Here is a 12,983-nt window from a genome sequence, read left to right as displayed (position 1 = left end):
AACTAAGATCAACAAAGATCAAACATTACTTTCAGCTGATATTTCAAATGAAATGTAAATTTCACTTCAAATAAAGATGCACCTGACTTATTTACAAGCACTTGCATTACTTTGCACACAAATATGGCACCAAGTGCAAGTTTACAATCTTTTCAACTGGTCCTCTTTTATATCGGACAGCTCACTGCCCAAGTAATTGTTTTAGCTGTCAAGTCATATTCACCAGTAATCATATTCCATTGGAAGTCCCCAGATATGATAATACTGACAAAACTAACATTTCCAAACACTCCCACACCCGGGTCCTAATGGTGTAGTTATCCGGAGGGACTCTGACTAATCAACATACCTGGTTCATGGTCCAGTTATCTGATGCAAACACTCGGCGCTCACTCACATTTCCTCACCAAGTATGTCTAGGATTGTATTTACCTAGTATCAAGCAGAGAACTTGTCTATTTATAGAGAGCCCGACTTGCTTCCGCTCACACACATTCTGGGCGCGATTTGATGGCCGCATTGAGCTTAAGTGAGAGCGGGATGAGGCAGTTGATCGCGAGAAAGGTCAAAATCGAGAACTGCACTGGTGCTGATCTGTTTGCGATCTAACCAGCCCACTCGCGTTGGTGAAATTATGACCCCGCTATAGCGTAGCACGAAACGGTGGCACGGTGGTTAGCACTGCTGTCTCAGAGCGCCAGGGACCCGGGTTCAAATCCGGTCTCGGGTGACTGTCTGGGGAGTTTTCACTTTCTCCCCGTGTCTGCCTGGGTTTCCTCTGGGTGCTCCGATTTCCTCCCACAGTCCAGTGATGTGCAGGTGAGGTGGATTGGCCATGTGCAATTGTCCCTTAGTGTCCAGGGATGTGTAGATTAGGTTAAAGGGTTCTCGGAATAGGGCAGGGAAGTGGGCTTGGGTGGAGTGCTCTTTCAGAGGGTTGGTGCCGACTCAATGGGCCAAATGGCCTCCTGCACTATAGAGATTTGATAAACTAATAATCACCACTTCAGGCCAATCTCCATACAATTAATGGGAGCGACCCTCTATCTAACAGGCTCCCGTGGTCTAACCGCTTCCCAGCAAGTGGTCACACGGTTGCCAGTAGTACTCATTCTCAAAAATGTGAAGATGGCGGAAAGACTGCTGCGGGTTCCCAAGGAGGTGAGTAGCCATCTTTGCTCCCAGGCAATGTGCCCGGGGGTACTGGGGTTGCTGCTTTGGTGTTCGGAGGAGGGGTGGGGGCCTCTGTCGGGGTGGCCGCCAGAGTTTGGGGGGGGGGGGGGGGGGGGGGGGGGCTGGGGGTTGCGGAGCAGAGACGGTGGCCGCCCATAGCCTCGGTTGGGAGAGGGTGGGGGGTGGAGGGGTGTCTCAGTGCGGCCAGATCCGCAGTTATAGGTGGCCTCCTCCTGCGAGTGTGGTAAACAGAAAATGCAGTGTTAGACAGTCTGACGCATGCAACCTGGTGGCCTCACTGTCCAGGGAACCCGGCCATGACGGCCAGTATGGGTGCCAACATGTGGTGCAATGTTGGGGTTCGGCTGCCCTTTTGGTGGGGGGCGGTTATGCGTGTGTGGAACGGAAGTTCGTGACAGGGGCACAGTGTTGCTTGCTCACCCTGAGGCGGTCGTGCAGTTTTTCACGGCACTGATCGCCGGTCTGGACAGTTTTGTTTGTGGTGCTGACCACCTCTGCCTCTCTGCCAGGCATGGCGAATGTCGGCAGGTGTCAGCCTCCTTCCCGGGATGGGTTACAGGGTCTCCTCCACCGCATACAGGGTCTCTAGCTCGGCGTTGGTAAATCTCGGGGCTGCTCTGGCTGCCATCTTGTTGGCTGGGACGCTGTGTGTGGGAACTGAAGTGTGTATATGCAGCTGCACCTTGTCAGTCTCCTGAGTGTCAATCCCGAATCTGATGAATCCCGCACCGTTTCTCATTGGAATCGATTGTGCTCTATGTGGCGCCGGTGCCAGCCCCTCAACGGTCACTGAATTGATCCTGGTGCGATGCCAGTTTTGCTGTCGTAGAACTCCACGAATCCTGCGCCAGCGTCAACACTTAGTTTCAGGAATGGAGAATCCCGCCCATAATGTTTACTGCCTGGATATTACTTCATTACAGCACATTCTGTTTCTGCTTCAAAGTTAATATTTCTAAAGTAGTTTTCAGAATTTAATTTCAGTTAAATTTAAAATACCCCAGAAAAGAAGATCTGAATCAATTCAGCAGCTGTTTTCTTATGTTTCTCCATCCCAGACTTCTCTTTCACTTTCCTTCCATCTCTTTCCACCCCCATATCCGTTTGAGTTCAGAGCACTCAAAATTATGCACATTATAAGAGTCTATATAATGTCTTTTTTTTAAGAAGCTTGAAAATTCTAAATGTTAATTCAAAATTTTGAAAATGATGTGAACTGCTTCACACTTACGATGTTTTTCCAACGTCCCCACAAAATCAAACTTTCCAATAATATATGCTTCTTCAGTTTTCCTTCTGACCTTAGCAGGGTGAAAAATCTCTTCAACCAACTTGTTGACCATCACCACAACTTACAATAGAACCACCATCCCCTCCTGCTGATGCTGTCTATTGGAGTGGATGATCCATCTCTGCCTCCTTCTGAGGTCCCTAACATTACAGAAATCAACTCATTCCATGTGATATCAAGAATTGGCTGAAGGCACTGGATACCGTAAAGACTATGGGCTCTGATAACATCCCAGCAGTAATATCGAAGACTTGGGATCCAGAACTGGCCGCACCCCTCACCAAGTTGTCCCAGCACAGCTTAGCATCTGTCAGATGATGTAGAAAATTGCCCTCATAGGCCCAGTCCACAAAAAGCAGGACAAATCCAATCCAATCATTTTACAATCCCATCAGGCTACTCTCCATTATCAACAGAGTGCAGTCTCCAGCACTTAGTCAACAATAACCTGATCACCGATGCTCAGTTTGGGGTAAGTTAGGGTCACTCAGGTTCTGACCTCATTACATCATTGATCTAAACATGCACCTAAGAGCTGAATTCAAAAGATGAGGGGCGCGATTCTCCGCTCCTCACGCCGGGTGGGACAATTGCGGGAGGGCCCCCCGACTAATTTCACGACCCCCTGGTGCCCGCCCCCCCCCCCACCCCTCCACACCCCCGCGATTCTCCCACCCCCCGCTCGGAAGAATCGCTGCTTGCCGTTTTTCACGGCGACCGGCGATTCTCCGATCCAGATGGGCCGAGTGGCCTGCCGTTCGCGACCGTTTCACGACGGCGGCAACCACACCTGGTCGCTGCCGTTGTGAAATCGGCATGAGATGCCTGTTTTGGGGCTTGTAGGGGGCCTGGTGGGGAATGAGCACCACGACTGTGCTCGGGAGGGGACAGGCCCGCGATCGGTGCCCACCGATCGTCGGGCCGGCGTCTCAATCAGTCGCACTATTTCCCCTCCGCCGCCCCGCAAGATCAAGCCACGTCTTGCGGGGCGGCTGAGGAGAAAGACGGCCACCGCACATGCGCGGGTTCGAGCTGTCAGCCGTCGTGACGTCAGCCGTGCATGCGCGGGTTGGAGCCGGCCAACCTGCGCATGCACATAGGTGCCGCCATCATGTCACTCTCGGCGCGCCACCTGGCAGCCGAGAGTTATGGAGCGGCGCTCCTAGCCCCGCTCGGAGCGGCCTCCGAGGCCGTCGTGAAACATGGCCGAGTTCACGATGACCCTCCTGATTTTTCCCGGGAGCGGAGAATTCCGCCCTAGGTGAGAGTGACTGTCCTTGATAATTGTTCAAGTGTGCCAACAAGGAGCCCTAGCAAAATTGATGCCCGTAGGAATCACTTGTTAGAGTCATACCTAACAGAAATGAAGATTGTGGTTGTTGGCGGCCATTCATCTCAGCCTCAGAGCATTGCGGATGTAAGGGCTTAAGGGTAGTGGCCTAAGTCCAACCATCTTCGACTACTTTACCAATGATTTCCCTTCCAACTTAAAGTCAGATGTGGATATTCCTTGAAGATTGTAGTGTTCAATATCATTTGCAATTCCTCAGATACTGAAGCAACTTCCGTCCATATGCAACAAGATCTGAGCAATATTCAGACTTGGGTTGATAAATAACAGGGATGAGGATGAGGGTAAAGCAGTTGATGTGGTGTATATGGATTTCAGTAAGGCGTTTGATAAGGTTTCCCATGGTAGGCTATTGCAGAAAATACAGAAGTATGGGATTGAAGGTGATTTAGCGGTTTGGATCAGTAATTGGCTAGCTGAAAGAAGACAGAGGGTGGTGGTTGATGGCAAATGTTCATCCTGGAGTTCAGTTACTAGTGGTGTACCACAAGGATCTGTTTTGGGGCCACTGCTGTTTGTCATTTTTATAAATGACCTGGAAGAGGGTGTAGAAGGATGGGTTAGTAAATTTGCAGATGACACGAAGGTCGGTGGAATTGTGGATAGTGCTGAAGGATGTTATAGGTTACAGAGGGACATAGATAAGCTGCAGAGCTGGGCTGAGAGGTGGCAGATAGAGTTTAATGCGGAAAAGTGTGAGGTGGTTCACTTTGGAAGGAGTAACAGGAATGCAGAATACTGGGCTATTGGCAAGATTCTTGGTAGTGTAGATGAACAGAGAGATCTCAGCATCCAGGTACATAAATCCCTGAAAGTTGCCACCCAGGTTAATAGGGCTGTTAAGAAGGCATATGGTGTGCTAGCCTTCAGTAGGGAGATTGAGTTTCGGAGCCACGAGGTCATGCTGCAGCTGTACAAAACCCTGGTGCGGCCGCACCTGGAGTACTGCGTGCAGTTCTGGTCACCACATTATAGGAAGGATGTGGAAGCTTTGGAAAGGGTTCAGAGGAGATTTACTAGGATGTTGCCTGGTATGGAGGGAAGGTCTTACGAGGAAAGGCTCAGGGACTTGAGGTTGTTTTCGTTAGAGAGGAGAAGGCTGAGAGGTGACTTAATAGAGACATATAAGATAGTCAGAGGGTTAGATAGGGTGGACAGTGAGAGTCTTTTTCCTCGGATGGTGATGACCAACACGAGGGGACATAGCTTTAAATTGAGGGGTGGTAGATATAGGACAGATGTCAGAGGCAGTATCTTTACTCAGAGTATTAGGGGAGTGGAATGCCCTGCGTGCAACAGTAGTAGACTCGCCAAATTTAAGGGCATTTAAGTGGTCACTGGATAGACATATGGATGAAAATGGAATAGTGTAGGTCAGATAGGCTTCAGATGGTTTCATGGGTCGGCGCAACATCGAGGGCCAAAGGGCCCGTACTGCACTGTAATGTTCTATGTTCTATGAAACAAGCAATGACTATGTCCAACAAGAGAGAATCTAACCATCTCACTTGGATATGCCGCATCATTACTGTTACTGAATCACCTACCATCAGCATCCAGTGTGTCACCATTGACCAGAACATTGCTGGACCAGCCACATAAACATGTGACTATAATAGCAGGTCAGAGGTTGAGCATTTTGTGGAAAGTATCTCACCTCCTGACTTCCCAAAGTCTATCCAACATCTACAGGATACAAGTCAGGAGTATGATGGAATACTTTCCACTTTCCTGGGCAGGACCTCCTCCACTGGGGATCTCAATCATGGGGAAGGCACACAGGTGGCCACAAGTGCCTGGAGGGCCACCCTACACAATTGACAGAATTTCCCACAGGCTTTCTGACCTGTCGACAAGAGCTCTATCCGCCAGAGCCCTTGTGAAAACATCATAGCATTTTAGCCACATTGAAAATCTGTCCAAGGTTTACTTCAGCCACTTTTGTGCTCCCCCGTGCATAATGTGGCAGGGTTGAGCATAGGCACAGAAATGCCTACATATCAAGTATCTTATGATTTTCCGGATGTTTACTGTCCAAACAATGACTTTAAGTTAAGCAGCCATTACAGTGTTCTTTTGTTGTTTTGCTGATGTTTCTAATGCTGATCAACTCTAAGTAGTTTATTTTTGCCTAAGCATCAGGACATAGCAGAATAAATCATAGGAAAAGATGCAGTTGATGCCATTGCATCCTTTCAAGGACTACATTGAGCACCCATTGCTGTCAGAAACACTGGACCGGTCATCAAGGGGTCGGAGTCTCAAAACACTATTCCAAAATTCCCTCCATTGCGAAGTATCTTATACATGTACCTCATCAACGTTTCATTTCTTATTTTGTGCAAGTATATTCTGTTTTGTCTCATGATGTCCAGAAGACGATAGAGTGGACAGAATAAAATTGTTTCCCTTGATGGAGAACCAGTGGACATAAGTGGCAGAAGGTTCGATGGCGGCCATGGAGTGAGTTGCCGCACATTTTGTGTCTCCTGCTCGAGGTGGAATCTTTTTGTCCTTCCCCACCCGATTTGAGGGGTGTTTAATGTCAAAAGGTGCATGAGTATTGGGGGAATGTAATACTCCTCTGGTGGGACCGGTTTATGGCTTACCGGACGAAGAGTGTAACGAACACGAGGCAGCAGCTTGACCAAGAGATTAATAGAGGTGCGACTAAGGAAAAGATGGCAGAGAGTGATTGCCAGCGCTGTCCACTCAATGGTCTATGGAGCAATTGGTGAACATTCTCGACAACAAGTTCCAGCAACAAAGGAAGTAGGCCTCAGAGGACCTGGCTAAAGTGGTGGAGCCACTTAGGGTGGCTATTAAGCATGTGGAGCAGAGGCAGGTGGCACAGGGCCCAACAATCTAGAAGATGCAAGAGGGAAAAGTCGATAGGGGATCACGAAGATTGATTGACCTCGGGCGATGGGGATGTGATGAACAGTCAAAAAAGGCTGAGGGAGAATTTGGAGGATCTTGAAAACCGCACTTGGAAGGTTAGATTCGCCATACAGGAAGCAGAGGAATGGTTGACCCGGAGGTGGAAGCCGTTTATTGATTTCTTTAAAGTGAATTAAGGTGTCAGCAGGGGATGGGCGGTTTTCATGTCTTTGTTTTTGGGGCTGGTGGAGAGGTGAGGGGAAAAAACTAAGAGGGCGGGGTGAGTTGCAGGCTGGTTATCAGGGGCCAAGGTTGGCTTGGGTTTTCTATCTGTTGGTTTGTGTTCTGATATTTCTGTGTCCATATGCAAAATGCCTTTAGTAAAAATAGTTTAAAAAAAAGAAGGTGCAGAGGGAACATGAGGAAGAATGTTTTTATGCAGACGGTAGTGGGAGTCTGGAATTCGCTGCCCGGGTTGGTGGTGGAGGCAGAGACCCTAAATTCTTTTAAAAAGTACCTGGCTCTGCACCTTAAGTGCTGTAAGATATAGCGCTTTGGGCTGGCTTCAGGAAGGTGGGATTAGAAAGGGCACCTGGATGTCCACATCCCTTCCACACAGACAGGTTTTAATGAACTGTCATGCCCAGTAAAGGCATGTCCTATCCATAGCCTTTAAAACATCAACTGCAATCGTTTTAGAATCGCTCGGAACTAACATTCCTTTTAAAAATGGACTGTAAAATCAGAATCACAAAATTGTTACAGCGCAGAAGGAGGCCATTCAGATCATCATGTCTGCACTGGCTCTCCAAGTGAGCATTATAAATTAGTGCCATTCTCCTGCCTCTTCCCTGGACCTTGGGATATTGTATGGACGTTACTTGAATAGAATAAATTTGCAAAAGGTGGCATTTGAGAGTCACCTGATCTGATGTACGGCTTCCAACTATCACACGGTCTTAAAATAGCAAAAGAAACGCCTTCCATACGAGGAAGTATATCCTAAGACCATCCAAAATTAACTTTTTTTAGAATAAAACTCAGCGATTGCCTTAGACACCCCAGCATGGATGAACGCAAATAAAGACCCATGTTGTGGCTAATTAACTTAACCCCAATACTGTATTTGGAAGGTAGCTATAAACGGCCATATGATGAGGCAGTCATCTCAGACTCCGCTTTAAAAAAAGGCTTTAAGTCCGTAAAACTATTGAAGAGTTAACAGCAGCAGTAACATCTGTGCCTTTAAAAACAGGACACGGCAACATCTTAAGGTTTCCAGCCCTGTCCTTCAGTCCTCCAGTACAGAAAGTTGACCTTGTCATAATACTACTAATAACTAACTTTGTGACTTGCTGAAAATCCATCTCTGAGGGAATCTTGCAACAATTCTGATATTCTGGCTGTAAACCCAGGAAAAACTTGCTGCCTTTTATTCAAGTTGAGCACACACTCCAGGTTTAAGAAACACACACATCTTCATTTTGGACAACATATTGATTAGGGACTGAGGAAAGCGAACACGGTAAAGTAAACAAAGATGTCCCAACAAGAATTTGTTATCTGAAGGAATGTGAGATTTTGGACTTTCAACTGTTCACTTTCTGCATGAGAGAAATTTATTGGCGGTCATTAACAATTAGCACATCATTAAATGGGTACTTATGCTATTGATTACTAGACTTCATTTTCTGTGGCAAGTTTACCAGGCAATGAATGTAGCAAATGCAGCAACTTCATGCAAATCACAGGAATTAAGGGCAACTTGTGATGAAGTATCTCCTTATCAGTTTACAATTCACACAGCATCAGTTTCCACAAATTGTTGGGAGATTTGAACATTAACAATGGTGTGCATTATTCAGATTGCCATTCTTATTTCAGCAAATTCTGGACTTAACTTTTTTGTTTCTGTTATGGATTTATATTTTCTTAGTTTCTCTGTAAACAGTTTTTTCAATAAAAATGATTATAATTAGAAATTATATGCATCAGAAAAAACGCCACTCAACAGCAGGGTCAGTGTTTTGTTCACTTGGAGTAAATAAGTATTTAGTTTTAATTAATTTTTATTTTACAGGAATTAAGAAAGGCTGAGCTGGTTGGCCAAACCTTAGTAATGCCAGCTATTGCAGGGATGGATTTTGTGAAGTCAGAAGGCATTTTAACTTTCCAACAAGGGCAGTCGAGCGTTGCATTGGACATTGTCCTTACTCCAGAACAGGCGTCTTCAAATCCATTGCCCAAACGATTTCAAGTGGTGCTCTATAATCCAACTGCAGGAACTCAGCTGAATAAGGGTTACGGCATAGCAAACATCACAATAGTCACGGATGCTAACTCTCAGTTCTTCTGGGGTTTGGTTGATCAGTTATACCAACCCCTTGATGATGACTTAATCAATCAAATTCTTCAGAAACTGCAAAACAAGATTAACATTGAGGCCACAAGCGAGCAACTCAGTGCAGTAATGGAAGTGTTTGAAAAGGTAAGACTTGTAATTCAGGAGGACCATTTATTTGAAATGACTTTAATACCATAATGCATATACATATAATTATGAGGAAAAAGCATATTTTTAATATATTTAACATTTGTTATCAAACATTTTCTTATTACAAAGTAAAATCTGCATCAGCGATTATAACTAAATTTGCTTGCTTTGAAAATGTAGTAATTATGTTCATTACAGAAAAGAAATTAGAATAACCTAGCATCATACACATCAATTTTCAGTTGGGTATAATAAATAGACATAGAAGGCTGTAACCAAATGGTAATTTGGGTGGAATCAAGTTCCACTTGATTTCCACTAATTGAGCATCTTGTGCTAATTTCCAGTGGACTCTGGGGTGGTTGGTGGAATGAGAGGAAATTTACAATGATAAGGCTCAACTTGAAGCAATCTTGGTCATTCTGGGTGAAACAAATAGGAGCTATTTAACTACAAAACAAAATCAAGTAACTCACTGTGATTTTCAAGATAATATTCATTTTCTGTTTGAAAGTAGCTTATGGGAGAGAAACACTCCATTTTCCATTGCTTGGCACGAGACAATGAATACTCTCTTGAGAGCATGAGGGTCTGGTTAGTGACATTGTTCTACTCTGCACCTACACCTACTGAACACCTAGGCCTTTGCACTGTGGGAGTTATTTTAGAATTCCCACTTTGCCTGACCTACTTGGAGCACGATCTTGTCCAACAATTGTTTCTCCATTACAATTTTGTTACCTCGAGTATGAATTTAATGGGTTAATTTGTTCATGATCCAATAGGTGATAAAAGAGGGAGAGAAGAGGCCGGTCAGTGACACCAATCGCGAACTACTTTACAGTAATCTTTGTGCATTACTAGACCCCACACGCAAAGATACTAAAGGATTCAGTCAGCTGGCTGAAGTGACTGAAACATTTGCCTTTTCACTCCTCACTGATGTAGAATGTGGATCACCTGGCCAGAGGTAAAATTATTCAAGATTATTGGGATTGTATAGAATTAGTCAATAAAGCAGCAGCTAATGTTTCCATACATCCAGTCTTTGAAAACACGACTACAAGTTTTGAATATGTTAGTAGCTTTCAATAAATGCCAACAAAGGAGAAATATCATAAGGCAGACCCTGAAATATTTAAGAATTGTTAAGTAGCTTTTTAGTTCAAAGCGTTCTTTAAATAAATGGAGAAAGAATGTAAACCTATTTCCCATTTTGGAATAGGAAAGGAATGTCATACCAGAGCCATCACTGAGTACAAACATATTATAATTTCTAACTGTGACATTCCAAGCATTGTGTTGACAGTGAAATGTTGTTACTGGAAAATGGGATGATTTTTGGAACAATGAACACTGGAAAATCAGCAACACATTGAGCCATTTTCCTATTTGCTTATGGCAATGAATTAAATTATTTTTCCTCTCATGCTTGTGGTTTAAAAACAGACACATGCCTTCGCAAAATGAAATAGCTATTTGCTGCAGTATTTTGTTATTTCTTTATAAATAATTTGACATAGTGCAAAGTGGTTATTCTTAGGTTATCAGGAGTACAATGCAGCAAATGATTCAATATGGGAGTGACAAAAAGCTGCATATTTTGATTTAATGATCCATGTTTTATAAATAGTAATTTTAGACTAGAGATGACAATCAAATTGTGTGTGTGTTTGTGTTGCTTGTGTTGTGCGTTTTTTGGGGGGAAGGTTAATAGTGAAAGCTTGTCTGGGAGAGAAAAAGGGGTAAGGATGACTGGTTCCTGCATTTGTAATGAGAGTTTATGATGAGGTTGGATTTTGAAGCTTGGGTTTAAAACTTGCAGTATGAGTTAATTAGGGACTTGACTTTTCAGCTGCCGAATTTCAAAAGGGAAATTGTAAAGTGACTAGGAACGTTTTCAATGTACAATGGTTTCAGAAGTAAACAGTGGAAGGAACCAAAGTATGGATTTAATTGATCAGCAATTTTTTTCTTCCCCATGACAAATTCTCCTTTTTCTGACAAAGACATTGGTCTTCACCAAACTAATTCTCTTATTTATGTTCTGCGCAAGCTTACTCTCATTCTCTATTTTCCCTTTCTTAGTCAATAAGAAATGTAGGGGCTGTTTAGCACAGGGCTAAATCGCTGGATTTGAAAGCAGACCAAGCAGGCCAGCAGCACGGTTCGATTCCCGTAGCACCCTCCCCAAACAGGCGCCGGAATGTGGCGACTTCACAGTAACTTCATTTGAAGCCTACTTGTGACAAGAAGCGATTTTCATTTCATTTCATTTTTCATTTTCCATTTTCATACCTCAGTCCTCCTTTGCTGAATTCTAAACTGCTCCCAATCCTCAGGCCTGTTGCTTTTTCTGGCCAATTTTTCTGGCTTTTCTGTGGATCTTCTTTTATCCCTAATTTCCTTTGTAAGCGATGCACTTGCAGCGGAGACAGTACATGGATCCTCGGAGTTTCTGTGAATGGCTTACTCCTGTCTGGCTGATGTCAGCTCACTTGCTCGCAATGATCAGTGTCATATCATGGCGATGTAATATGGAACGTTTTACTTTCCCTGATCCTACGGGCATCCTTTGTGAGCTGTACCCTTGAGGTTCAGTGTCATCGGAGGCAGAGAAAATGGGATGGGGGAGCTAGCCACATCTCAACGGTGGAGAGAGCACACATGGACAATGACCGGAATGAGTGACACTAGTCCTTTACAATGTAGGAGGCATCCTCATTCCATTTGAAATACTGGCATGACTGACCTGTTCAGTTTGTGAAGGGATGCTTGCATAAAGCACATGGCAGAAGCCTTGCACTGAACACCTTGCCTTTATCTTGTGCAGGGAGTAGGCTTACAGTTTGGAATTACAGGAAAATAGCTCATCAGAACAAGGAGCATAAAAAGGGTGTAATTAATGGGAGCTTATTTATAGAGGTGAACGTTATGTACAAGTGCTTAACATCCATGCCATGCTGTACAACTAGACCTTAATGTTTCGAACCCTGCTGCTACACCTTGGTGCATTTATAGTGGAGATTGAGGCAGCCTGTTCGCTGCCCTATTGTCTGATATGACCTGTGATGGTGGTGTCCTCTGGAGGGCCTAGACCTGTGGACCCCTGCCTGCACCCCTGCCTGCCTTTGGGGTGCTGCTATGTGGCAGTTCCACCCTCCTCAGACTGTGCAGCTGGATCTAAAATAGTCACAGGAAGAGGGTTTTTGAATGGGCGGGACGCTCCCACAGTGACCTGGCGTGAGCAAGGGTACAGCTCACAGCTGGAGTAAGCACAAGAAGCTCTGCCTTCCTCTGGCGCTGGCTCTCGTGGATCCCAACAAGTGCCGGCATCATGGAGTGCATGTCCTGCAGGAGAGAAGTCTTAGACTAAGGTCTCCATGGCTGCCGCCACCCTAGTAGTGTTGGCCTAGGAGTCAGCACAATCACCTTTGTCATAAGATGGACGGACTCCTCCATGCAACCTTTTGATTCAAAGAGTGTGCCAGACATCCCTTCCTCCCTATCATCCCTTTGGACCTCCAGCAACTGAGACATGACAGAGTCCAGCGACTTGTCACCTGACTGGGGCTCAGCGGATTCCTGGCCTCAAACAGTCCTCTGAGTGCAGGCACATCTGCTGTGGATCTGACAGTGTGATGTGCTCATCAGATTGTGACCCCGAGGATGCTCTGAAACTAGGTCCTGATGAGGTGTGTGTTCATTCGCTGGTGGAGGGTATGGATGAGCGCTGTGATGGTTCTTCCACTTTGGGCTCTGTGAAGAACTCC

At 45.2% G+C, this 12,983-nt stretch overlaps 1 protein-coding gene across 7 annotated transcripts in view; it reads left to right on the top strand.

The window, feature by feature from the left end:
- adgrv1 (adhesion G protein-coupled receptor V1) overlaps positions 1-12,983 on the top strand; it is an 838,553-nt gene that overhangs the window by 460,582 nt on the left and 364,988 nt on the right. For all 7 annotated transcript variants that reach the window (XR_005461637.1, XM_038805279.1, XM_038805282.1 and 4 more), the window contains 2 exons: positions 8,797-9,204; positions 9,996-10,180. Coding sequence is in view for 6 of the 7 variants with exons in the window: in XM_038805279.1 (XP_038661207.1) it covers positions 8,797-9,204; positions 9,996-10,180 (593 nt within the window). In the remaining variant the exon portion in view is untranslated. The remainder of the gene's footprint in view (positions 1-8,796; positions 9,205-9,995; positions 10,181-12,983) is intronic.

This window comes from Scyliorhinus canicula, chromosome 8, assembly GCF_902713615.1.
Source record: "Scyliorhinus canicula chromosome 8, sScyCan1.1, whole genome shotgun sequence".
NCBI lineage: Eukaryota > Metazoa > Chordata > Chondrichthyes > Carcharhiniformes > Scyliorhinidae > Scyliorhinus > Scyliorhinus canicula.
The sequence above is the reverse complement of the archived record's forward strand: the minus strand, read 5'-3'. Positions and strand labels throughout refer to the sequence as shown.